The sequence below is a fragment of the Salvelinus alpinus genome, chromosome 1 (genome assembly GCF_045679555.1).
Source record: "Salvelinus alpinus chromosome 1, SLU_Salpinus.1, whole genome shotgun sequence".
Lineage (NCBI taxonomy): Eukaryota > Metazoa > Chordata > Actinopteri > Salmoniformes > Salmonidae > Salvelinus > Salvelinus alpinus.
Genome location: NC_092086.1, coordinates 48420651 through 48448466, shown reverse-complemented (window position 1 = coordinate 48448466; position 27816 = coordinate 48420651). Strand labels below are relative to the sequence as shown.

The 27816-nt window shown below is 43.5% G+C and overlaps 1 protein-coding gene across 1 annotated transcript in view; it reads right to left on the bottom strand.

The window, feature by feature from the left end:
• Positions 1 to 1506: 1506 nt before the first annotated feature.
• LOC139578543 (C1q-related factor-like) overlaps positions 1507 to 27816 on the bottom strand; it is a 26909-nt gene continuing 599 nt past the window's right edge. The window contains exons 1-2 of the mRNA XM_071406286.1: positions 27282 to 27816; positions 1507 to 3367 (exon numbers count right to left, since the gene is read on the bottom strand). The exon at positions 27282 to 27816 is cut by the window's right edge and continues 599 nt beyond it. Of these exons, the coding sequence (XP_071262387.1) occupies positions 3188 to 3367; positions 27282 to 27816 (715 nt within the window). The 3' untranslated portion in view covers positions 1507 to 3187. The remainder of the gene's footprint in view (positions 3368 to 27281) is intronic.

Here is a 27816-nt window from a genome sequence, read left to right as displayed (position 1 = left end):
TCATATCCCATTCCTTCCTAGTCTAAGGATGGTCCACCCCTCCCACTCTACTCCTAAAAGCAATCCACTTCCCTCTCTCTGTTCAGACCCAATCTACTGTATATTAGTCCCCCCCATCCCTATCCTTCTGTCTAGTCCTCTCTTTATCTCTCTCCCTCCCATCCTCCTCCCCCTTTTCATGTCTTCCTCATCCCCCTCTGCCTTTTCTCTCCGTCATTCATTCTTCCTCTCTCCTCTACATTTGTCTCTGTCACAACACCTTCTGCTCCTATTCTATCTCCCTCTCAGTCTCTCCATCATATTCTCTCTCTCCCTCTCAGTCTCTCCATCATATTCTCTCTCTCCCTTTCAGTCTCTCCATCATCTTCTCTCTCTCTCCCTCTCAGTCTCTCCATCATCTTTTCTCTCTCTCCCTCTCAGTCTCTCCATCCTCTTCTCTCTCTCCCTCTCAGTCTCTCCATCCTCTTCTCTGTCTCTCTCTCTCTCTGTCTCCCCCTCTAGCCTTCTTCGGTGGATAAATGGTTCCGCTGTTGATGAGTATCTGTGAGTATAGGCTGAGATCTCAGACTGTGGTGTTCGTTCAGGAGTCATTCGCTTTTAAAATGAGCATTATATTTAGTAGATTTATTCCACTGCTGCGCTGGCGGACTTCGCTGGAGTCAGATGGACTTTATCTTGCAGCCCACCTTTTCAGATCCATAGCATCTCCACAGGAGAGGAGAGGAGTGGAGGATATTGGAAGGGCTGCACCCTTCCTACCCCCCTCCTTGCCTCCCTGATACCTATCATCCCAAATAATCTCTGGTTAGACTGATATGAAGGAGAGAGAGAGGAGAAGGCATTTATAACAGGATCTGTTTCATGTTTGCTTAAACAGACAATTGGTTTTCTGGTGCTCGGTTGGTAAAGCATGGCGCTTGCAATGCCAAGATTGTGGGTTCGATTCCCAGGGGCCACCTATATGTAAAATGTATGCATGGATTATTATATAATTTTTTGTGAAAGTTTAAACGATACTGAACAAAAATATGAACGCAACATGTAAAGTGTTGGTCCCATGTTTCATGAGCTGAAATAAAAGATCCCAGAAATGTTCCGTTCACACAAAAAGCTTATTTCTCTCAAAATGCACAAATTTGTTTACATCCCTGTTAGTGAGCATTTCTCCTTTGCCAAGATAATCCATCCATCTGACAGGTGTGGCATATCAAGAAGCTGATTAAACAGCACGATCATTACACAGGTGCACCTTGTGCAGGTGACAATAAAACTCTAAAATGTGCAGTTTTGTCACAGAACACAATGCCACAGATGTCTCAAGTTTTGAGGGAGCGTGCAATTGGAATGCTGACTGCAGGAATGTCCACCAGAGCTGTTGCCAGATCATTTAATGTTAATTTCTCTACCATAAGCCGCCTCCAACGTTGTTTGAGAGAATTTGGCACTCTAAATAGTTCAACACAATAAGAGCATTTGGGGTAAAATAACTATCTTGAGATAAGTGACTCCGAAAATCCCATTTATTATTTAAATGTATTCAACAATTCAAAAAGATACAATTAGATAGACAAACATAGCATAGATTTCATTTACAAGCTGTTTGTTCTTATCATCATCTCTACAGAGGCTCCCCTCCCTACGTAATGCAATCTCATTGTCTGCTGAGTAAAATATCTGTCATTGGCTGTAGCACAGATTAACAGAAAAACAACAATGTAGCAATGGCACGGCGCATGCTCTGATGCAAACACTCAAATACACCAACACAGACATTCACGCACACACACACACACACACACACACACACACATGCACACACGCACACACACACCCACACACACACACATACACATACACACAATGCTAAGAAGCCAAGTCACTCACTCACCCAATCAATTTAATTCTTAAGCAAGCTGTCAGCCCGCCATGTTGAGTAAATATTACCATAATGCTTGTATGTATCAGTGAATATGCAGCTAATGACGAATTACATCCAGTGAAGCCTCAGACACTGAAACAGAAAATCTGCCATAAAAACTTCCCACCCCCCCTCTCCATTTCTCTCTCTCTCCCTCTCCATTTCTCTCTCTCTCTCCATTTCTCTCTCTCTCTCTCTCCCTCTCTCTCTCTCTCTCTCGCTCTCTCTCTCTCTCTCTCTCTCTCTCTCTCTCGCTCCATTTCTCTCTCTCTCTCTAGGTTACCTCAGAATCTGAATATGTGGCTTCATTGATGGTGGAGGATATCTACTTAACTAGAATATCTAATATACATTTTAGTCTATTTTCAACCCACTTTGGCCCTGTATAGACAAATAGGATTGGGGTATAGGGATGGGACAAGGGGCAAGGATAGAGACTCTAGATACGTTGGATGGGACAAGGAAAATGTAATGTTGTATCTGTATAACATCCTATGCATGAATAACATTCAGCCACAAACCAGGTCTGTGTTCCCACAGCTGACATCACCCATAAACAAACACCATGTGATCGCCAGCTGTCAAATGCAAGAAATCATATACCGTTAGAAACCATAATGACACCTTTCGTTTCCATTTCTCAACTAAAGGCTTCTGAATCACAATCAACATCTCACAAAACCATTCTCTCAAAATCAAGTTTTTTTTCTCACAAGGGACAAACATATTTTTAATATCCTCTTTTGTGTAAATATACGATGTAGTAGTATCTTTTACAAAAGTAAAATACTGACATTCTAAGGAAAAGCACACAACGACAAGATACGACAATTTCAGTCAACAGAGTCCATATAGCCAACTGTTATGGAGAGAAGATGATGAGGCCGGATCCACTTGGCGTTAGTTGGTTTATTTTCCAGTTTGAGGAGGAGGAAAGCAAGGAGCAACTGACAGGTTAGAATTCTGATGAGGAGGGCACCTCTCTCTACCAAGCTTCACCCCTCACTACTCCCTCCCCTATCATCGGGTTCTCCCTCCCTCCCTCCCTCCCTCCCTCACAGCACGGCAGACAGGCAGGCAGGCCGAGCTGAGCTGGAGAACCTTGATTTGGGGCTGATGTGTTTTATAAGCAGAGGTTGGTGTGACGATGGAAAGAACCAGGAAACTAGAAAGCATTCCGGCTTTTAACCCCTTCCTTCCCTCATTACAACTTTTTTTCTTAATCTCTTACTTTGTCTTTCTCTCTCTGGACGTGCCACCTGCGTGGGTTCAGTCGGCGTAGAGGATGAACCCAGAGAAGGTGCTGTATTTGTTGTTGTTGCCGCCGTGAGCCTTGCCCCCGTCCAGCTTGATATAGACCTCGTCGCCTGCGTCTAGGTGGAGGATGACGCTATTGGAGGCGTAGTCATAGTTCTGGTCAGCGTCCTGGGCAATGGCACTGGCTCGCACCTGGAACAGAGAGGAGAGGAAAGAGAGGATGTATGGGTTAGAGAAACATACTGCACTCATTTGATCTGAAATGGAAGTCATTTCTGTTGTCATGCTTTGATTTTGCCTTGTTCACAAAAAAGAACAAGTGACGGGGCAGTAGCCTTCTGGCGCATCACACACCACAACATGATTTTAATAAGGCTGTCATTGGTTTGTCATTGAATGTTCCGCCATGAATTGAAGGCGGTGGACTGGGGTGTCGGGTCAGGTGGTTGTTGTCTCTGCTCAAAGCGCTGCTCAGTGTTCCCCACCTGAGTAGACATTCTAAGAAACCCAACAACAGGTCTCACTCTCCTGGTGACCTGGTTCTATTATACACTTAGAAATAAAAAAGTACCATAGAACCTTAAAAGCTTTTACTGCAGTGGGTGAAATCAGGGTCACAGGGAGGGTTTCTTGGTAGTCTTAAACAAATCTACTTTGAAACAAAAGTAGACACCTCACACACATGGTTATGGACTTAGAAAAAGAACACACCTGTATCATGTCAAATATAGAATTGAAATGTATTACATTTTTCAGTTTGTATCCCAATATTACACATTATATACATCACAGAAGACTGAAATATAACAAAACATTTTTTATACAGGAATAACGGATTTTCTGCAGTTTTTTTCTATATGTTTATTAATTATGAAAAATATTAATAACATTCCACCCATGATGCCACTAGGTAATTCGAATGCAGGAAAGGGCTACAGGGTAATTTGGCGCTCCCCATGGGAGAACCCTTTGTTGGTTCCAGGTAGAACCTATTTGGTTCCACCTCTGTGGAAAAGGTTCTACATGGAACCCAAAATGCTTCTATCTGGAACCAAAATGTTTTTTTTTTTACCTCAAGCCAAAAAGGCTTACCCTTTTTTCTAAGAGTGTAGAGGGAACAACTGAGGAGTTACAGTGAAATACATCAAGGACACCCACCTCACATCAACTTATAAAAAGTGAAAAATAGATCCCTATTCTTTAGTGAATGAGAAAATACTGTGAAAGTAAGATATGTTGTATGTGTGATTGAATTAATAAATTACTGTAAATCTACCAGAGCAATTGCATTTATGTTGGCCGTAGCCTATGTGGTGAGTATGGTACTGCCAGGCAGCCTGGCAGTCTGAGGATTTGGAGCTGGATCTCCCTGACCTCTGGTCCTGGCTAATTAAGCTCCATCTGAAACGTTCTCTTCTCTCCTGGGAGAACGGTGTGGGCTGTAGTGAGAAACGGGTGCCCTGACAGTAATAACTCTGTGTGTGTGTGTGTGTGTGTGTGTGTGTGTGTGTGTGTGTGTGTGTGTGTGTGTGTGTGTGTGTGTGTGTGTGTGTGTGTGTGTGTGTGTGTGCGTGTGCGTGTGCGTGCGTGCGTATGCGACAGAAATAAATACTTTTTAAAGCTAACCATTGACCATTCATGTAGAGTTTTACAAAAAGAAACTGAAGTGCGGCAGTATTGTACTGCACTGAGACATCACATCACCAGTACACAAGCACACAAAGATAAGGGCCTAAATAAATAGCATCAGCACCATACATTTTGGAAGACCAAAGCATCTGAGATATACATCTAGTTGCCATAAACTCAGATATTGTCTGTAGCTAAGAATCTTTTATAATCTGTCCAATGTAAAACACAGCTGTCATAAACTCAATCAAACTACTCTTTTCCCATGCATTCCTTCTCTAAAAAGCTTCTGTATCTGAATCTAAAGTATGGGCAGGGTCCCAGATCTGGTGTGCCGCCCGGCAGCCTGGCTGAGCAGGTGGCAGGGATAAGATGGGACAATTAATTGGCCCGTTTAACCAGGGGCCACACACAATGGATTTATTGACACATCTGAGTGCCAGGGTGCTGGCACAGACCTCCTGCAACAATGCACTGATGGGGTTTAACCCTGTAGACCTGTCAGTGATTGTCTGTGTGCCAGAGTTAGGGGATAGCAGGACAACAGAGGGATGGGTGGAGGAGTAGAGAGAGACAGGAAGTGAGACTTGCTGTCTAATGTATCTATGTATTTCACTTCCCTCCCTCTACTACTGCTGTAATTATGAGGGTCCCGTGCTTGCAACGCCAGGGTTGTGGGTTCGATTCCCACGGGGGACCAGTACGGGAAAAAGTATTAACATGTATCTACTGAATGTTGTTCTGGATAAGAGTGTCAGTTAAAATGTCTTTGTTTTCATCTTTTCCAAGTCGTGAGAGCAGATAGTAAACCATATGCATTATGTCCTGTAATGTCAATCTTTAAATGTTTTACTAGAAGGTAGTCTATATAAAGATAAAGTCATCAAAACTTAAATTATCTGACAATTTGACTGACATTTTAATTGGAGAAACATAATATGCACATTGTGTGAAAGCTAATTCAATGAAAGCTAATTCAATGGAAAGCTAATTCAATGAAAGCTAATTCAATGGAAAGCTAATTCAATGGAAAGCTAATTCAATGAAAGCTAATTCAATGGAAAGCTAATTCAATGGAAAGCTAATTCAAAGAAAGCTAATTCAATGGAAAGCTAATTCAATGAAAGCTAATTCAATGAAAGCTAATTCAATGAAAGCTAATTCAATGAAAGCTAATTCAATGGAAAGCTAATTCAATGAAAGCTAATTCAATGAAAGCTAATTCAATGGAAAGCTAATTCAATGAAAGCTAATTCAATGAAAGCAAAGTGAACTAATGCCCAATAGCTATGATGGGTTGTGAGTCACTACAAGCAACAGGCAGGGACATTGAAGCTGTCTATTCAATTTAATCAAATAACAGAGTTTGAGTCCGTCCCTAGTCAGTGCTGAACAAAGTGTTTTGACAGATACATGTATTGATTTGACACATTGTGTTTAAAAACCTGTCTAAGCTAAGCTATGATGTGACTGACAATGCATGATCAATAAATCACGGAATTTACTGAAAACGTCCCATCATCGCGGGCATAATGACAACTGTCAGAGGAAGGATATTTAGTCCTCTAAAGGCTTTAAGAAATCAACCAATATGAAAAAACATGGTCATATTTTTTCTCCTTTAAAGCTGGGAAAACATTTGTCCAGTCTTCCAAAGGCGGTCTATGAAAGTCTTTAGAAACTATGAAAGACTAGAACTGAGTGAGAGAGAAACGGAAAGCTTCTCAAAGGGGATGTGAAGAAGAGTTGAGAATAGCTCAACTACCGCAATTACCTCAACTACCTCGTTCCCCTGCCCAATGACTCGGTACTGATACTCCTTGTATATCGCCTTGTTATTGCTATTTTATTGTGTTACTATTTCCTTTTTTATTTCGAAAATATTTGTCTTTTTAACTCTACATAACTCTGAATGGGCTTGTAAGTAAGCATTCCACGGTAAAGTATACACCTGTTGTATTTGGCAAGATAATTTTCAACATTGATAGGGCACACATCCACTGCTAACACCTTATGTGCCTGTCATCCCCTCTCTTTAGCAGGTCTTGTGACAGACGGAAAAGCGGAACTTTTTCACCATGGAGACAATACGATAATACCCTATTTCACATGGAGCGGCATTTGATCTACTGACATCAGTGCCTCATCGCTTTCATCACATTCAGGCATCTTGGAAGCCTTGCCAGTCCTTTGGAATCGGCCTACTTCTTTGACAGCTGGGTATGAAGCACCCTGCTGACCATCAGACAGTCACGATAATGAGAATCTGTGAAATCTCAGTGATTTCATGAAGCCTTCTCCTTAGTTTATCCCCCTCTTGTCTGTTCCACTCTTCTCACTACAGAGGAAGAAAGTCATTGTGGCTGTTGAGACACAATCATGCCAGACACCTTAGATTATTCTCAGCCAGAATAAGAGGAATGTTCAGTAACAGTTGTCTGTAACTAAGACATTCCAGCTTGCATGGAGATATTTGCCGTATCGGAGAACACTTTCAAGGTGAAGTACTCTGAGTAATGCTATGAAGGTCTATGCCAAACAGTTATGCTGAAGCCAGCCTTAAAGGTGTAGGTTTATATATGGCACAATGTACTACAGGCATCTATGAGTCTTTTTTCATTGTTTACCTTCCTGATTAAATCGTAAGGCTCATATCGATGTGCAAACAAAGCTCTCTCTCCTGATCCGTAGCAGCAGTCGTCCACTGCATATTAATATGAGATGACTCGCCCTGAGCACACAAAGTCAACACGCTCTTATTAGAAGGTTGCTGCTTTGTGCCGGATGTGGGCGGCGGATAGGGACTTGGTTGGATCTGTCTATGGGGATTCTTCAAATGGGGAAACTTCGTCAAATATTTATCTTATTGCGTTCACATTGAACTCTGGGACCTCTGGTATCAGAGGTGTGTGATATGACTAGCTTCAACTCCTTGTGTTAGAAAGTTAAGGAAGTCAACTTGCCAAGGACTATCCTTAAGCTAGTAGAAATCCAATTTATTTGTTCTCAGCAACTATTGATTACAAAGACTCTGACCACGCTGTAGTGATATTAAATAATTGAGATTGAAACTGTCATTCATTGCTCAATTCATTGTTCATTCTCTATTTCTTTCACTCGGTCACTGTTGTACACAACGACAGAGAAGCCACATCATTTACCCTCACACTGTACTCGGAACAACTCACAAGCTGGAAGTGCAAGCCATTGTCACGCCCTGACCATAGAGAGCCTTTTATTCTCTATTTTGGTTAGGTCGGGGTGTGACTAGGGTGAATGATCTAGTGTGTTGATTTCTATGTTTACATTTACATTTACATTTAAGTCATTTAGCAGACGCTCTTATCCAGAGCGACTTACAAATTGGTGCATTCACCTTATGACATCCAGTGGAACGGCCACTTTACAATAGTGCATCTAAATCTTTTAAGGGGGGGGGGAGTGAGAAGGATTACTTTATCCTATCCTAGGTATTCCTTAAAGAGGTGGGGTTTCAGGTGTCTCCGGAAGGTGGTGATTGACTCCGCTGTCCTGGCGTCGTGAGGGAGTTTGTTCCACCATTGGGGGGCCAGAGCAGCGAACAGTTTTGACTGGGCTGAGCGGGAACTGTACTTCCTCAGTGGTAGGGAGGCGAGCAGGCCAGAGGTGGATGAACGCAGTGCCCTTGTTTGGGTGTAGGGCCTGATCAGAGCCTGGAGGTACTGAGGTGCCGTTCCCCTCACAGCTCCGTAGGCAAGCACCATGGTCTTGTAGCGGATGCGAGCTTCAACTGGAAGCCAGTGGAGAGAGCGGAGGAGCGGGGTGACGTGAGAGAACTTGGGAAGGTTGAACACCAGACGGGCTGCGGCGTTCTGGATGAGTTGTAGGGGTTTAATGGCACAGGCAGGGAGCCCAGCCAACAGCGAGTTGCAGTAATCCAGACGGGAGATGACAAGTGCCTGGATTAGGACCTGCGCCGCTTCCTGTGTGAGGCAGGGTCGTACTCTGCGGATGTTGTAGAGCATGAACCTACAGGAACGGGCCACCGCCTTGATGTTGGTTGAGAACGACAGGGTGTTGTCCAGGATCACGCCAAGGTTCTTAGCGCTCTGGGAGGAGGACACAATGGAGTTGTCAACCGTGATGGCGAGATCATGGAACGGGCAGTCCTTTCCCGGGAGGAAGAGCAGCTCCGTCTTGCCGAGGTTCAGCTTGAGGTGGTGATCCGTCATCCACACTGATATGTCTGCCAGACATGCAGAGATGCGATTCGCCACCTGGTCATCAGAAGGGGGAAAGGAGAAGATTAGTTGTGTGTCGTCTGCATAGCAATGATAGGAGAGACCATGTGAGGTTATGACAGAGCCAAGTGACTTGGTGTATAGCGAGAATAGGAGAGGGCCTAGAACAGAGCCCTGGGGGACACCAGTGGTGAGAGCACGTGGTGAGGAGACAGATTCTCGCCACGCCACCTGGTAGGAGCGACCTGTCAGGTAGGACGCAATCCAAGCGTGGGCCGCGCCGGAGATGCCCAACTCGGAGAGGGTGGAGAGGAGGATCTGATGGTTCACAGTATCGAAGGCAGCCGATAGGTCTAGAAGGATGAGAGCAGAGGAGAGAGAGTTAGCTTTAGCAGTGCGGAGCGCCTCCGTGATACAGAGAAGAGCAGTCTCAGTTGAATGACTAGTCTTGAAACCTGACTGATTTGGATCAAGAAGGTCATTCTGAGAGAGATAGCGGGAGAGCTGGCCAAGGACGGCACGTTCAAGAGTTTTGGAGAGAAAAGAAAGAAGGGATACTGGTCTGTAGTTGTTGACATCGGAGGGATCGAGTGTAGGTTTTTTCAGAAGGGGTGCAACTCTCGCTCTCTTGAAGACGGAAGGGACGTAGCCAGCGGTCAGGGATGAGTTGATGAGCGAGGTGAGGTAAGGGAGAAGGTCTCCGGAAATGGTCTGGAGAAGAGAGGAGGGGATAGGGTCAAGCGGGCAGGTTGTTGGGCGGCCGGCCGTCACAAGACGCGAGATTTCATCTGGAGAGAGAGGGGAGAAAGAGGTCAGAGCACAGGGTGGGGCAGTGTGAGCAGAACCAGCGGTGTCGTTTGACTTAGCAAACGAGGATCGGATGTCGTCGACCTTCTTTTCAAAATGGTTGACGAAGTCATCTGCAGAGAGGGAGGAGGGGGGGGGAGGGGGAGGAGGATTCAGGAGGGAGGAGAAGGTGGCAAAGAGCTTCCTGGGGTTAGAGGCAGATGCTTGGAATTTAGAGTGGTAGAAAGTGGCTTTAGCAGCAGAGACAGAAGAGGAAAATGTAGAGAGGAGGGAGTGAAAGGATGCCAGGTCCGCAGGGAGGCGAGTTTTCCTCCATTTCCGCTCGGCTGCCCGGAGCCCTGTTCTGTGAGCTCGCAATGAGTCGTCGAGCCACGGAGCGGGAGGGGAGGACCGAGCCGGCCTGGAGGATAGGGGACATAGAGAGTCAAAGGATGCAGAAAGGGAGGAGAGGAGGGTTGAGGAGGCAGAATCAGGAGATAGGTTGGAGAAGGTTTGAGCAGAGGGAAGAGATGATAGGATGGAAGAGGAGAGGGTAGCGGGGGAGAGAGAGCGAAGGTTGGGGCGGCGCGATACCATCCGAGTAGGGGCAGTGTGGGAAGTGTTGGATGAGAGCGAGAGGGAAAAGGATACAAGGTAGTGGTCGGAGACTTGGAGGGGAGTTGCAATGAGGTTAGTGGAAGAACAGCATCTAGTAAAGATGAGGTCGAGCGTATTGCCTGCCTTGTGAGTAGGGGGGGAAGGTGAGAGGGTGAGGTCAAAAGAGGAGAGGAGTGGAAAGAAGGAGGCAGAGAGGAATGAGTCAAAGGTAGACCTGGGGAGGTTAAAGTCGCCCAGAACTGTGAGAGGTGAGCCGTCCTCAGGAAAGGAGCTAATCAAGGCATCGAGCTCATTGATGAACTCTCCGAGGGAACCTGGAGGGCGATAAATGATAAGGATGTTAAGCTTGAAAGGGCTGGTAACTGTGACAGCATGGAATTCAAAGGAGGCGATAGACAGATGGGTAAGGGGACAAAGAGAGAATGACCACTTGGGAGAGATGAGGATCCCGGTGCCACCACCCCGCTGACCAGAAGCTCTCGGGGTGTGCGAGAACACGTGGGCGGACGAAGAGAGAGCAGTAGGAGTAGCAGTGTTATCTGTGGTGATCCATGTTTCCGTCAGTGCCAGGAAGTCGAGGGACTGGAGGGAGGCATAGGCTGAGATGAACTCTGCCTTGTTGGCCGCAGATCGGCAGTTCCAGAGGCTACCGGAGACCTGGAACTCCACGTGGGTCGTGCGCGCTGGGACCACCAGATTAGGGTGGCCGATGCCACGCGGTGTGGAGCGTTTGTATGGTCTGTGCAGAGAGGAGAGAACAGGGATAGACAGACACATAGTTGACAGGCTACAGAAGAGACTACGCTAATGCAAAGGAGATTGGAGTGGCAAGTGGACTACGCGTCTCGAATGTTCAGAAAGTTAAGCTTACGTAGCAAGAATCTTATTGACTAAAATGATTAAGATGATACAGTACTGCTGAAGTAGGCTAGCTGGCAGTGGCTGCGTTGTTGACTTTGTAGGCTAGCTGGCAGTTGTTGACTTTGTAGGCTAGCTGGCAGTGGCTGCGTTGTTGACACTACACTAATCAAGTCGTTCCGTTGAGTGTAATAGTATCTACAGTGCTGCTATTCGGGGGCTAGCTGGCTAGCTAGCAGTGTTGATTACGTTACGTTGCGTTAAAAGAACGACAATAGCTGGCTAGCTAACCTAGAAAATCGCTCTAGACTACACAATTATCTTTGATACCAAGACGGCTATGCAGCTAGCTATGTAGCTAGCTACGATCAAACAAATCAAACCGTTGTACTGTAATGAAATGAAATGAAAATGTGATACTACCTGTGGAGCGAAGCGGAATGCGACCGGGTTGTTGAGTGCAGAAGTTCTATTCGGTAGACGTTGGCTAGCTGTTGGCTAGCTAGCAGTGTCTCCTACGTTAAGGACGACAGATAGCTGGCTAGCTAGCCTCGGTAAATTAAGATAATCACTCTAAAACTACACACTCTAAACTACACAATTATCTTGGATACGAAGACAGCAAAGACAACTATGTAGCTAGCTAACACTACACTAATCAAGTCGTTCAGTTGGGTGTAATAGTTGCTACAGTGCTGCTATTCGGTAGACGGTGGACGTTTGCTAGCTGGCTAGCTGCTGGGCAGATGGCAGATAGCAGTGTAGACTGCGTTAGGACGACGAAATACGATAATTACGCAATTATCTTTGATACAAAGACGGCTATGTAGCTAGCTAAGAAGAAATTGCTAAGATTAGACAAATTAAACCGTTGTACTATAATGAAATGTAATGAAATGTAATGAAAAGTTATACTACCTGCGGACCAAAGTGCTGCTATTCGGTAGACGGTGGACGTTTGCTAGCTGGCTAGCTGCTGGGCAGATGGCAGATAGCAGTGTAGACTGCGTTAGGACGACGAAATACGATAATTACGCAATTATCTTTGATACAAAGACGGCTATGTAGCTAGCTAAGAAGAAATTGCTAAGATTAGACAAATTAAACCGTTGTACTATAATGAAATGTAATGAAATGTAATGAAAAGTTATACTACCTGCGGACCAAAGTGCGAAGTGCGACCGCTCGCTCCAACCCGGAAGTGTTCAGCGTTGTTGGCCTGGTATGGTTCCCAATCAGAGGCAGCTGTTTATCGTTGTCTCTGATTGGGGATCATATTTAGGCAGCCATTTCCCCACTGGTTTTTGTGGGATCTTGTTTATGGATAGTTATATGTCAGCACTCCATTGTCGTCACGTTTCGTTCTTGCTTTATTGTTTTGTGCGTTTCACTAAATAAAGATGTGGAACCCAGATCACGCTGCACGTTGGTCCGAGTATGCTTCCAGTTCGTACGACGAGTGTGACAGCCATAGGTTAGACTTTAGAAAGTGAGAGAGAAAGAGAGAGAAAGAGAGAGAAAGAGGGAGTGAGCAAAAGAAGCAGCGAGATGGAAAGAGAGAACAAAATGGCAACTGCAGAGCATGGCCTCAAAATAGAATACGACGTGGAACTTTTGACACAACAAACAAAGCGTGAGCGCCCAGGCCAGCCTAGCCTACTCCAGCGAATGCAAATGGCCCCAGAGTCGTCTGACGTTGTCTCGTCTCCCCCTGCCGTGGCTGCTGAAGCATGTTAGCATCCGTCACATTGTCGCTGTGATGTCTCTGATTGAATAATGCTCTGCGTGGTACTGGAACACTAGAGAGAGATGGGAGCTGAGGGCTGAGGCTGGGCTGCTTCAGCTTAATAGATAATGCCCCCCCCCCCCCCCCCCCAGACTCCACAGTGAATACCACTCCACCCGACTCCGCTCGCATTCTGAATGCATTTGAATATGAATGTGGAGTTTATCAATAATGACAGCACTCGTACCTATAATAGGCCTCTGAGATGAAGGGATGGCAGCTTTTTGCATATTCACTGTCCTCTGCTAAAACTGATTAGTCCTACGGAGTTGGGAATCATGTTGAGTTGCGATGGCATTTTGCATTATCCTATGGCTAACAGCTGAAATGCCTGGTGTTGTGTTGTTGTCTTGATTGCCAATACAAAAGATCCAAACAACCCATTGAAATATTGTACTGGAATAGGACCTTGTTGGCCTAGCTGTTTGCTGGTGTCAGTAACAGTCCCTCCTCTCTTGGACACTGATATGTTCTCTCCAGTAGTGGTGACAAGGACATGTCTGGATGGAGGACAGCTTCTGACGTTTCTCTGGCAGGGACTTGTTGAGTCACCATTAAGCTTCCATTTTTAAACTTCGCTCGCCTCTTTCTAAATCCAAGTGTACCGCCACCAAATTGGGTTTGAACACCCAACCGTGAGCCGCATGCCTGATGGCAGCTTAGCCACCTTGTCACAACCCTGTCACATCTCCTAACCCACACCACCAACGCACACTCACGCACACAGAGGTACACATGCGCGCACACACACACATTTGCGCGTGCTCAAAGACACACACACACACACACACACAAACCTAGTCAAAAGACCGTTGCCCCACAGATTTTTGGTGTCAGCTGTTGTTCTGAGCAAGGTTGTCATGGTGTCAAAAACCTCCGTTCCTCTTTTGTGTTATTGGTGTATTTGTGGTAGAAACATGATTAAATACATGATACGTTGTTGAGAGAAGGAGATGGTACGGGAGAGCCACCATCTGTCAAGGAGAAGGAGAGAAAGGCTTTGTGCGTTAATCACTGCATCTGTACTGTTTGTACCTTCAGGGCTTTTTTTCCTGGTAACGTGAATGCCTTTCGTTGCATGAACTTCTCCACAGTTTATACAATTGTTTACGTAATGCCAAAGTGTCCCTCCCACTGGGTGTCAAGGCAAATCAAAGCTTGTCATCACGGAAATGCATTATGTATTACAACGAGAGGATAATGACACAACAAAACACAGAGGCGATGGATGGGGCAACAGTGATAACAATGGGGCTGTAAAATCCTCTGGCTTGTTGTGATGCCGATGTATTGGCACAGACTTATCACTGGGAAAGGGGAGGAGGAGGAGAGGAGAAACAGAGAGAGGTAGAGGGGGAGGGGTCAACTCTGACCTGTGTGTGGCCCAGCCACTCTTGCCTGTTTGTGACTCACTCCTGTCAGTCAGATGCTGTGAGAAATGCTCAACTTTCAACACTGCTCAGTCTCAATCCCCACTCACTCCCTGCATCTTGGTAACACAGTGTTTTTCGGGTAGAATCTGGTGACACGTTGAACCCTGGCACAACATAAAGCAAGTTATTTTAGTCGCTATGAATTTTTAAAAAACAGTTATTGTTTGAAATGCAACACAACGTATTGTGGGATATTGAGAGGCGCGTCTTGCAGTGTGAGAAACCTCCCTAACGAGGCAAAGCTTAGGCAGAAAGTGTTAATAGTCTTGAAGGAGAGGCAGGTTCAGACGTTTTGCTGCCGCATGCATTTTTCATGAAGTGCCCTATTCATCAATTCTGGCTGGATGGATTGTTGATATCTCACTGTTGATATCGCCCATATTCATGTTTAGAGGTTAGAGCCACCTTGTTAAGCACATACAGTAACTTAGAGTGAGTCACTTTGGAGCCATTAACATGAGGGTTCCCTGTGCTGTGAGAGAGGGGGTTGGGGGTTATCAGAATGGATTGAATTGGGTGATGGCGAGATGTCAGGGCTTAGAGAGAGATGTTTACATGAGAACAGGCCCATGGGCGCTTTCCCGTCCCCCGTATGTGCTCTCATTATAATGAAGGAGCCGTGTGAGTCAACACCAAATGTCATGCAGGAGTCAGTCATCTCCAGATGGAAACCCAGAGGCTATTTTAGATTCCTGTGTTTCAATGTATGGGGATGTTACAGCACTTATTCGTAAACTATTCAATCTGAGATGACAGTGGAGATGAAGTCCTAGCGAGGTCTGGCTGCTGCTCTGCTATTTAAAGGGACAAGACCGCAGAGGCTGAAGACGAGATGGCGTTGGAGAGAAGTAGTAGTATGGGGATTGTGTTTGCTTTCCGCTGGGAAACTTTTACGATAAGTGATAGATTTTCTTCCGTTGGTTGGCGATGACAGCCGGGTGTCATCTTGACATTTCCAATGTGTGTGGTATTTCTTAACAACATGGGCAAATCTTCATTTAATAGTCCTACCGCACCTAATTAGGCTGCTTCTAATGTTCCACTCGGCAGAGTGTCAAATCCGATGTCCAATTACACAGCAAATCAAGGCCAGAGGGCCGCCTCTGCTACCCCTCCAGCTGATTATAGAGTGGGGGTCATAGACTACATCCTGGGTCTGTCAGAGTGGGAACGGGTTACACACACGCAGGCACATGCATGAATGCACGCACACAGACAGAGACACACGCACGCACATGGTGGGATCGATACCAAGGGCTGAGGGCAGCTCGCCTTTCCCTACCCCAGACACCTCCGTCTACTCTAGACAGAGGCTCTCTGTTCCTGAAGACATACAGAGATGAACAGCGGCCCCTCAGTCTCACTGCTAAATAACCTAAACCTAGCCCAAAGATATTCTCAGGCTTTATTTTAGCACCAGAGTGTTGAGTAGACTGTTTAGCTGATGAGACAGATATACCGATATGGTAACACTTTATTTTAAGGTACACATATTAGCCAATAATTTGTAGTTTATAAGTGTGTATATAAGTAGCGTATAAGGCCTTAATTAGGTCTTATTAGCCATTTATTAGGCCTTATTTAAGTATTTTCTTATTCAAACATTATAAGTCATGTATTTCTGGACAATCCTTAATCACATGATTATTAGCAATAATAAAGGCATATTAACATTTAATAAAGAGCAAGTAACGCAAGAAACAGACTCTTAATAAGCTGTCTCAATGTGGGACTGATAAGGGGATTGCACCTCAATATGTGGTCCCTATTATAACTGTCCATAAATTACCTCATCGGACAGAAAGGGGCACAACTCCGTTCATATATGCCATACAGACAACATTCTAGTCAAAATTCTTATGTAAACAACTACATTTCTAAACAGTATATATATGTATATACTGTATATACTGTATATACTGGGTCACACCTCCCCACACCCTTGAGCAAAAACATATAATGTTTGCCTGAAACTGAGGATTTGTGTAGTTTGATGACATAATACATTGATTGATATATGTCATATAACTAACATTCAAGTCTGATTTTAGCAATTGATGTAAACAATTCGTTTCAGGCAAACATTATTATGGTTTTGCTCATGGGTGTGGGGAGGTGCGCTCACCTTTCGCGATTCACATTATATCATGCCCTACAGTCAACATCCATATATGGAAGTGTATATTGAAAATGAGTTGCTAATTTTTTATTTATACATCAAATGACTTGAATGTTGGCTGTATGGCATAGATGAGGTGAGGTGTGCCCCTTTCTGTCCTTTATGGTCAATTATGGAGAGAAAAAATTCTGCATGTAAAAATATGGTCACAATTATAATAGGGACCACATATTGAGGTACAATCCCCTTACCAGTTCCAAATTGAGACAGCTTATTAAGACTCTGTTTCTTGTGTTACTTGTTCTTTATTAAATATGAATATGCCTTTAGTATTCTTAATAATGATGTTATTAAGGATTGGCCAGTAATACATGACTTTGAATAATAAATCGCAAAATGAAGATCCAATATATGGCTAATTTGACATAATAAAGGCCTTATATTATATATATACTTATAAACTACAAAATAAGTGGCTAATATCTGTACCTTAAAATAAAGTGTTACCACAGATTTATATTGATTCTGAAATAATAGATGCTACAAAGTAAATGAATGCAATGCATGTATGTGTATTTTAACACCCAACATAGCCTGAACTTTCTTTCAGTCGCCCTCTTTTTTTGTGAATTGAATTATATAATTTCCCCCTCCAAATTTTCAAACAGGTTTCATTAAATCAAGACAGACACTAATATAACATGCCAGATTTGGATCCAGATGGTTCATGTTTGTTCAATTTTCTGTGTATAGATTGCCATGCTAAACACACTGCATGGGTCACACCTGGGTATTCAGCAATAGGCTAAACTGTCTTGTGTTGATGTGCACCAGAGCTTAAGAAACCCCCAGAGGCATGAAGAAAGAACCACTGAGATGCATGTTGATAGGTTGGGAAATGACACGCAGATAACAGCATCATTCACGCAGTATTGTATCTCCAACAGCCCTCTAGGCGGAAATACAAAGACATTTTCTAAATGTTGCTTTGGATAATACTTTACACACATAATAGTGTTGGATCTGTGACATCCACTTGTACTGATTATATCTTCGCTAATGCTGCAGAGCTTTGATGCAACGCTGTATCAGTTCCCATTGGCTGTAGTGACCATAACATTGTGGCAATAACAAGGAAAGCCAAAGTGCCTAAGGTTGGGCCTAAAGTAATTTATATATTACATTTTTGTCATTTTATTTTGTATTTTTCCCACCAAATACAAACAACAACTACATCTCATCTGCCCAGACCCACATGCTCACACCCCCTTTCCTAGTGCCTGAATTATTGTTTGCCTCAAAATTGTACAAATTAGTTTTTTTACCTTTATTTAACTAGGCAAGTCAGTTAAGAACAAATTCTTATTTTCAATGACGGCCTAGGAACAGTGGGTTAACTGCCTTGTTCAGGGGCAGAATGACAGATTTTTAGCTTGTCAGCTTGGGGATTCAATCTTGCAACCTTTCGGTTACTAGTCCAGCGCTCTAACCACTAGGCTACCTCTTACCCATTCTATTTCAATAATAAATAATACGATGTTTCCATTATGTCAATTGACAGATTGATTTCCAAGTTTTTTGTTTCTGTTTTTTCAAGATGAGTGATGAGAAGAGAATCGTCCAGCCCATTGGGTATCTCAATACTTCTGACAGACAACTTTTTATCTCGCCCATAACTTTTGGACTTTATAGCATTCCCAGAGAGCATGGATTATTGAGTCATTGTTAGTTTTACACTTAAGACATGACTCTGCCATTGTGCTGTACATTTTTTACATTTAGTCTCTTCCATAATACATTCTATACATTAGTTTATACTGGATTAAATATACATTTTCGTTAACTGTAATTCAGTTAGTTATGCTCCAACATTCCCTCCATCTTGTGCCAACATCAGTTCTTTTTAAGTCTTGGTTCCAACTGTTGATATTTTCTTCTAAGAGATTGTCAGTTGGATATGCTCTCTGCAAGGTTTTGTATATCTTACCTATCATATGAACATCCTTTTCTGACTCAAATAAGCAATGTGGACTCGAGTCACATGACTTGGACTCGAGTCAGACTCGAGTCACAAATATGATGACTTGCAACTCGACTTTGACTTTAACACCAATGACTCATGACTTAACTTGGACTCGAACTTACTTGATACCCTCCCCGAGCCCAATATTAAAAATGATGCTATTAAAAAAAGAATCAGCTCTTCATTTAACGAATTACAGTTTGAATCGGACAACAGCCAATCAAATTGTGCCAGCTGGGGAAAAGTTGTGCGTGGTAGTGCAGAGGAATGTCGGCGGGTGAATTCAGATGGAGCCCTTGGAAAGATGATACCCCAAATTATTATTTTTGGTTATAAAGACTAGCTGTATCAGCAAAAAACAGATTGCAACTTGCAAAACATGCGGGAAGAAAATTACAGACGGAGGCGCAACAATTTCCAACTTTGTTCGACATTTGAAGCTGCACAAAAAATGGTAAGTCGTGGCTAATATAGCCGACAGCTAACGTTATGTAATTTATAACTTTGCTAGTGTAGCATGTAGGTTAACGTAACGTTAAATCAATAAGCCTCCACACGGTCAGTCAGTGCGGGAACGTGATCATTGCACCCAAGATTGAGCTACAACTGGCTAGGCAGTTGATAACCTAAATCCCGCCTGATGTTACTGCTGTTCCTAAAACCATTGACATACGTTAGCCTACTGTAACCACACACAGAAAGTGTGTGTGTGTGTGTGTGTGTGTGTGTTAAGGTTGGCCGATTGTGTACAAGCCTACATTGGCCGATTGCGCCCCATAGCAATACTTGATAGTTGTATGTCGCAAGTAAAAGCCTTGGGTATTGAGTTAATACAATACCCAGTCTGGAAGGTTAAACCCCCCTCAGACTAAGATGTAAAAAGTATTTTTTCCCCATGTAAAGTCTATAATGACTAAGTATACTTTTTAAAAGAATGTCTTCAGTGGGGTAATTGGTATTACCGAAAATAAATACAAGAACTTTGGGATCCATGTAATTTATAAGAGATCATACAACATGTTTTCTCAGGACTCCGTTGTTGAAGATGTGTATGAGGAAGTGAATCCAGATGCAGCACTGGAAGTATTTGTTAAAGTATTCATGCCAATTGCTGATAAGCATGCACCTGTTAAGAAATTAACTGTGATAACTGTTAGAGCCCTCTGGCTTAACGAGGAATTAAAAAAGTGTTTGGTTCAAATAAATTATGCAAAAGCGGTGGCAAACAAGTCAGGCTGCTCAGCTGATTGGTTGACATACTGTCTACAAAAAGAAGAAGAAATGATATTACCAAACCAAGATAAATGACATAAAACACTATGTAAAAAGACTCTGGAGTACCTTAAATGATATCACGGGCAAGAACTATTGTTATCCATCAATATCCACCAGGTATAGACAACCTTGATGGGACACAATTGAGAATTGTAGCAGACTGTATTGCCACCCCCATTTGCTTTATCTTGAACCAAAGCCTAAAGGAGTGTGTGTCCACAGGCGTGGAAAGAAGCTAAAATAAGTCCACTGCCTAAAAACAGTAAAGCACACTTTGCTGCATCTAACAGCCGCCCAATCAGTTTGCTGCCTGTTCTTAGTAAACCGATGGGGAATATTGTGTTTGACCTAATACAATGCAATTCAACTAGTACTGTACTGACTCAGATGACAGATGATTGGTTAAAATAAATGGATAATAAAATGATAGTCGGAGCTTTATTGTTAGATTTCAGTGCAGTCTTTGATGTAATTGATCATAAATTGTTATTGAAGAAACTCACTTGCTTCGCTTTATATCACTTGCCATCACAAGGTTGGAGTATTATTTAGCCAATTGAACCCAGAGAGTGTTCTTCAATGGAAGCTTCTCTAACATCAGATACAGTTGAAGTCAGAAGTTACCATACACCTTAGACAAATACATTTAAACTCAGTTTTTCACAATTCCTGACATTTAATCCCAGTAAAAATTCCCTGTCTTAGGTCAGTTAGGATCACCACTGTATAGTAAGAATGTGAAATGTCAGAATAATAGTAGAGAGAATGATTTATTTCAGCTTTTATTTCTTTCATCACATTCCCAGTGGGTCAGAAGTGTACATACAGTCAATTAGTATTTATTCATGGCAAATTACAGTACTATACAGAGCCATGATCACATAGAACTCCCTTCCAACTCCAATTACTCAAGCAAACAACAAAATGACCTTAAAAAACGACATCTCATTGAATGGTGGCGACTGTTGTTTTTGTTGTTATATTGTTTGTATATCTTTGTGTTAAAAATGTGGCTGACTGTCCTATGCTATCCATGTATCAGTGTTTTGTTCTTTGTCATGTTCTGTGTTTTTTGTGGACCCCCCGGAAGAACAGCTGTTGTCTCTGCAAAAGCTAATGACCATCCAAATAAACAAATAAATAAACCAGTCTGTGAAGATGATCGCAGTACTTCACTTCACAGCACCGTGTGTCTACTTGGATACATCAATTCAAAAGAGCCAGTGACGGACTGTGCCAAGATTTCCCCTAATTTCTATACTACAGGCCAGAATCTTTCAAGTGTGTTTTTGCTTTCTAAGCAAAACAGTATTCCTGAAGTTAACCTCCAAGAGCAAAACTTTATGTCTCCAATAGTAATCAAAACACATATTGATATTAAATTGTCAATAAAGGGATGGGCATAAACGGTGTACTTCTGGAGGTCACCTTGGATGGCTTGAACAGAGCAGAGGAGTTGTAGAGGGCAGTACACAGTGAGGGGGGGCAGGTGTGTGTTTTTGCATGGTGGGAAGCAGGGAGCAGTAATTGTTGGGGAAGAGCCATATGCGCTGCTCGGAGGACGCTGGAGCTTATTAAAGAAGGAGACAGAGTGATTATTCACACAGGGCCCTCCTGAGAGAGTGACGCTCACGTCATTGCTTTTAATTAACTCCGAAACGGTTCTGCGGATTAATAACAATATTAAAGACGGGAACCGAGGAGGAGCACAAACACATCCTGGATCTGGTTCAAGGTTCTAAACTACGATTAAAAAGGCTCTTTGGCATGACAAAACTCTCTTTTCTCCGCCTCCTCATTTTCATTTTTTTCTCTCTCCATTTGTAGTAGCGTGGCAATGGATTTGTCTTTATTGTCATTGCCTCGTCTCCCAGGGTGTCTCCAACTCAGGGAATCGAGACTCTGACACATCCGTCTGAGAAGATTGGGATTGGTTGGAGATAGTTGTCAAGCGAGTAAAAGAACGTCAGGAAAAAGAAGCCAAGGAGAGAGGAGAGGAGTGGAGAGGGAACTTGGAGAGCAGATGAAGTGCACCGGTCTGAAAATAGAATCCTATTTGCCTGCTTACCAAGAGGAGCTAACTCTTTGGTGTAGCTTGAAATGTGTCAAGGTGCTGGGGACAATGTTGACACTCTCCTAATGCAACCCACAGAACCAAAAGAGGGAGAGGGAAGAAGGAGAGGGAGATAAAAACAGCAAGGCTCCGGGGTGGAGATGATACAGGGTGCAGAACAACTGCAGTGCTAGAGCCTGAGAACCTGCAGTTTCATGATGCACCAAGGCCAAAGGATGATAAAATACTGGCATTGTCTGCTATTCCCAGTCCTCCCCAGCCTCCTAGTCCCTACACAGCTTCTCTCGGCCTTAAATGAGCAGATGAATGCTCCGGCCCAGACAGCCCTGCTCTAGGGCCATCAGCCTTCCTATGGCCACTTCATCAATGACACAGCACGAGTTACCCCACATTTATAACCATTCACTGTAATTTACACAGACAGACACACTGGGGTCTCACCTCCACACCAGACCCACAGACAGACCCACAGACAGACACACAGACAGACACACAAGACCCACAGACAAACCCACAGACAGACCCACAGACAGACCCACACCAGACCCACAGACTCACACAGATAAACCTTTCTAGCAAGATTGTCTTGTTATAGTGAGTGTAAGCTACATCGCCCTTTAAGCTATGCTCAGAGAGAGAGAGGGTGAGAGAGCGAGAGAGGGTGAGAGAGCGAGAGAGCGAGCGAGAGAGAGAGAGAGAGAGAGAGAGAGAGAGAGAGAGAATCAAAAGTGGAAGGAAGGAGTGAGGAGTCAGGGTAAGAGAGCTGAAAGGGAAAGGGAGGGAGACATATTTCATTAGCCAGGCAGTTACCACTTTATGAACATTGCCCCAGTCTCTGGAGATGTGCGTTGTCTGTGTCTAACTTAAGTGCCTCCCCTCCCTCCTCTTAGGAACACAATGAAGCGGGAACAGAAGGTGCATTATAGGAACATATGTTCGCCTTCGCCTATTATGTATCAACACTTTTACACCAACCCCCCATAAACATTATGGTGGACTGAGACAGTATATATAGAGGAGAGGCCCTTCATGTAGCCGCCACCTCCCCTCTCCTTGGGTTTGCTGGGTGAGAAGTTTGTCAGCTTGGATAGGTCAAAGGAGTTGAACTCAGGGAACCATAGTGAGACTTGCAAAATGACTGCAAAGAGCTGTGTCAGTAGCAAGCAAACTGATACTTTTTCTGGTCTATTTGATTTCTTGCCCTCCATGCTTATCATGTCGACACTCTTTAACATGGCAGAAATGGATTTCACTTAATTCATCACTTTTTAGTCCAGTCCAGTGATCTTATCACGTTTTCATTCAAATTAATATATCACCAGCACACCAAAACACAATTTTGAATGACAATAGAAAGTAGCCTAGTCTATAAAAGCTATTACACAAAATGTACAGTACATCAGATAGATTGTTACTGACATTTACCCCAACCTTTATGTTGAACCCCTCACATGCATTATCTTCCTACAGTGTTACATTAGTATTCCATGGCATGCCTGAAGCCTCCAGGTGCCTCAGGGGTGATATGTCAAAAGCAGCCGTGGACAATAGGCCTTCCCCACGAGGACACACTCTCAGTATCTGTCCAACAGACACAAGATCAAAAACACCACACTGAACCGCCAACAGATATGCCTCGGAAATTATATTTATCTTTCTGAAAAATTGCCTGGTTGCTCTGGTAACAGTGCCTTCATGTCACAATGTTAGTGGATGATGGAGAACTCTGACCTCACTGGTCACAGAGACCAGACCCAGCACTCTTTACAATTACATACTCAGTGTACAAAACATTATGGACACCTTGCTAATATAGAATAATTTGCCCTCAGAACAGCCTCAATTTATTGGGTCATGGACTCTACAAGGTGTCGATAGCGTTCCACAGGGATGCTGGCCCATGTTGACTCCAATGCTTCCACAGTTGTGTCAAGTTGGCTGGATGTCCTTTGGGTGGAAGACAATTCCTGATACACACGGGAAACTGTTGAGCGTGAAAACCCAGCAGCGTTGCAGTTCTTGACACAAACCGGTGCGCCTGGCACCTACTACCATGCCCTGTTCAAAGGCACTTTAATAACACCACTTTAATCATGTTTACATATCTCGCATTACTCATCTCATATGTATTTGTGTGTATTAGGTAGTTGTTGTGGAATTGTTAGATTACAATTTAGATATTGCTGCACTGTCGGAACTAGAAGCACAAGCATTTCGCTACGCTGGCAATGACATCTGCTAACCATGTGTATGTGACCAATAAAATTGGATTTGATTTAATACTTTATCTTGCCAATTCCCCCTCTGAATGGCACACATACACACAAGCCATGTCTCAATTGTCTCAGGGCTTAAAAATCCTTCTTTAACCCGTCTCCTCCCCTTCATCTACACTGGTTGAAGTGGATTTAACAAGTAACATCAATAAGGGATCATATCTTTCATCTGGATTCAGGTCAGTCTTTGTTGTGGAAAGAGCAGATGTCCTTAATGATTTGTACACTCAATGTACCTGTATCCTTTCCTTCCATTTCAGTCATATTTTCTCTGTAATTGTAAAAGTAAGCAACGGCCAATTCAAGTGGTTTGACAACAGAATTAACCAATTAAAACAACCCCTCTGTGACCATGGGATGGATATTTCTCTATGGCAACATACGAAGAACATCGCACCAAAAAAGAAAAAGACTTGATAAACATATCTGTTTCCTATCCTATATTTGACAACAACAAGTTTTACATTAGATGAATAACCTGGAGGCTGTAAGATATGCTGCCAGACATACCCTCAGGCCTACATAGATTTAAATTGAGATTGTGTTTTATAGTTGCTAGAAATCTATATGCCTTTAATGAAAGAAAGTGTTCCCTCGCTCTTTTTTAAAAAGAATGAGGGCGTTCTCTCTCTGACCTATACTGACAACAGATGACTCTTTGGAGATCCCCATCTAAATGTAAAATGTAGCTGCAAACAAGTCCACATAAGTCTTGAGTCGGAGGCGGGGGTTGCGTGCTCGTGAATCAGATTGCAACCGACTGTAAATTGTGAAATAATCGACTATATTATGAGTACAAGTGTTAGGCAAAACACCCGTTGAAGCATAAAATATAGCAGGGAAGCGTGTGCTCAACAGGAATGGCATGATGTTGTGTTGCTCTCAACCCCCAAAACCCCAACCTCTGCGTTAGCAGTAGTCCTATAAGGTAACCTTACAGATGATGTCCACCTTAAACATTTTGACACTGGCCGACTAGGACAAGTTGTATTCAGTCATTATGACAAATACATTTACAGTACCCTGTGTGAACTACATATTAAGGTTTTATTCCATTATAAAATATAATGTAAACCACTTAAGTGCTGTAATATCAGGGTAATAAGTAAAACAGATATACTTTACGTTTATAATAAAATGTTCTGCAGAAACACTGGGAGAAAAAGTTTAGACCTCCTACAAAAAAAAAAAAACGTAGCCTAATTAACATTAAACAAAGTAACTCTAATAAACAACAACAAAGTAACTAACAAAGTAAGTGTAATTGACAAAGCAATATGTTGGAGACCATGCTGTTAGGGTATTGAAAAACATTGCATGGGGCTTAATGAAAGATAATTGTGAGGATTTTGATGATACACTATAGGCTAATGGAGCTGTAATATTTCATGTAAAAGGTGATGTGATCTTTACCCTATACGCAAGTGGTCATTAACAGATAATAAGAGGATATTCAATCACAAAATATTTGATGCGGCTAAAGCTGTTGTATAATTTATGAATGCCTCGATGCATATTGCAAATGACTTGATGGTAAAAATATATATATTTCTCTTATACTCTCCTGCGCTTTAGATGTTGCCGCCTTTGCTGGACGAGAAAGTTCTCGAGTCTCACACACTCGAGTACCTGAGAGCACCCCCAGGGCGCAATAAATCATTTTCCAGACCCGTCAAGTGATGCGTAAAAAAAAAAAAATGAGAAAACATCATGCAAATTATATTTATTTCAAGGGAATGTCACGCAAATATTCCCTTGTTTTATCAACCATATACACCCGACATAATAAGCAACACTTACATTTTCCAGTCTGTTCACACTGTGACGGATAAGTAGGCTTGCTGTCATCCTCTTGTTTTACGCACGAGACGTTTGGATAATTGCGGTCTTGTTGAGTCTCTCCAGGAGTACAACGTTAGATTACATGTAATTAAATAAGTGAACTCGACAGTTAAATGTAGCACAATGTCATTTGTGTCTGAACGCATCACTTGCTGACTTGTTGCAGTTCACAGATGTATCGAGCACAGAGAAGCAGACCGTTCTTGGTTCACAATTAAACTGTTCGCAATAATAATAATAATGGTAGGAACTGGGATTTTTTTTTATTCTTAAAATATCTATCGGCTGACTAAAAGCTGCATCTGCTATAGTGCGCACTCCTGTGACTCCACTTATTTCATGTATTTTCCCTGTCTAATCAATTTAGTCTACACAAGCAGAAATGCGAAAGTAATACGATCCGAAATTACAGGTTAATATCTTATTTCTGAAAAGAGAAATGATTTGTTACAATTGCGTAAAAATCTCAGTCAATAGCGCTAGTCCTAACTGACAAATAGATGCTTCCATAAGTCAGGCACATACACCTTTCTCACCTTCTTTTACATTCCAAGTTAAATAAACAATTACACCAGTATTATATGGCAAACTTCTCAAATTTTAAACAAGTAGGAAAGTGACATCGACTTCGGGGGAAACTGTCTGTCCTTTGATTTGAGTGATGCGGGCAATGTCAGTGTGTATTTATGCAATGAGGGGACGCGCGCCAGATTACATATCATTCTCTCTGGGCGCGTTTGGTGCCACAGCTGTGTGACCGTCATCTGCTCGCTCAGGGGGGTTTTGGGAGCGCACGACAGATGCTTCCGCTACCCACCAGCCTTCCGTTTCCTCGGAAATAGAGCCTCTGTAATATAACGCGGTTTCAGGGCAATTTGATTGTGAAGCTCCGATTAAATGTCCACCAACAAAGTTACCACAGTGACATCAGGTGACACCCAGCGATAGAAAGAGAGAGGGGCAGGGAGAGAGAGCACAACAGAGTATCAAGGGATAAGGTGAGATATCTGTAATTTAGAAGGGACCTGAGTGTGTAGCAGAGAAACCACTGGAGTGCTAATTAAAAAGAGCAGTAAGCAATGAGTGGTAGAACGTATAAGATCCCTCTATGCTGAGTGACTGAGCAGTATAAGACAGACAGAAACTTGGAGAAGTGAATTGACTCACCTGTTCGTTTTTGCAGAGGTCTGCCCACATACTGGTCCCATCCCCTCCTCTCATCAGCACATGGTAGATGAAGAAGTAGGTGCCAGGAATGCTGCAGATGAACTTGCCCGAGATGCCGTCGTAGTTGTTTCCCAAGTTGGTGACCACGTCGTCAAACTTAAGGATCTCATAGCCTTCATGGGGGTTCTTAAGCCCTGCGTAAAAGGCCACCCGGGGCACTGTGCTGTAGGTGGCCGTGCTGATAGCTCCGTTCCCCCCCAACCCCAAAATCCCAGTCCTCCCTCCAGACCCTCGGTCTCCAGGGGGTCCCACTGGCCCCGGTGGCCCTGGCTCTCCAGGCGGTCCTGGGAGTCCAGGTTTACCTGGCCTGCCTTGCTTGCCCTGGGGGCCCTGCACCAGCGTGGAGGGCATGTTGCTGTTGTCGCTGAGGGCCTCGGCCTCCGCCTGGATGCCACTGGAGCTGGTGCTGCTGGCCGTGGTGCCCTTGTTCAGGTAGGGGTCGCACACCATGCGGCAGGTACCCAGCATTTCAAAG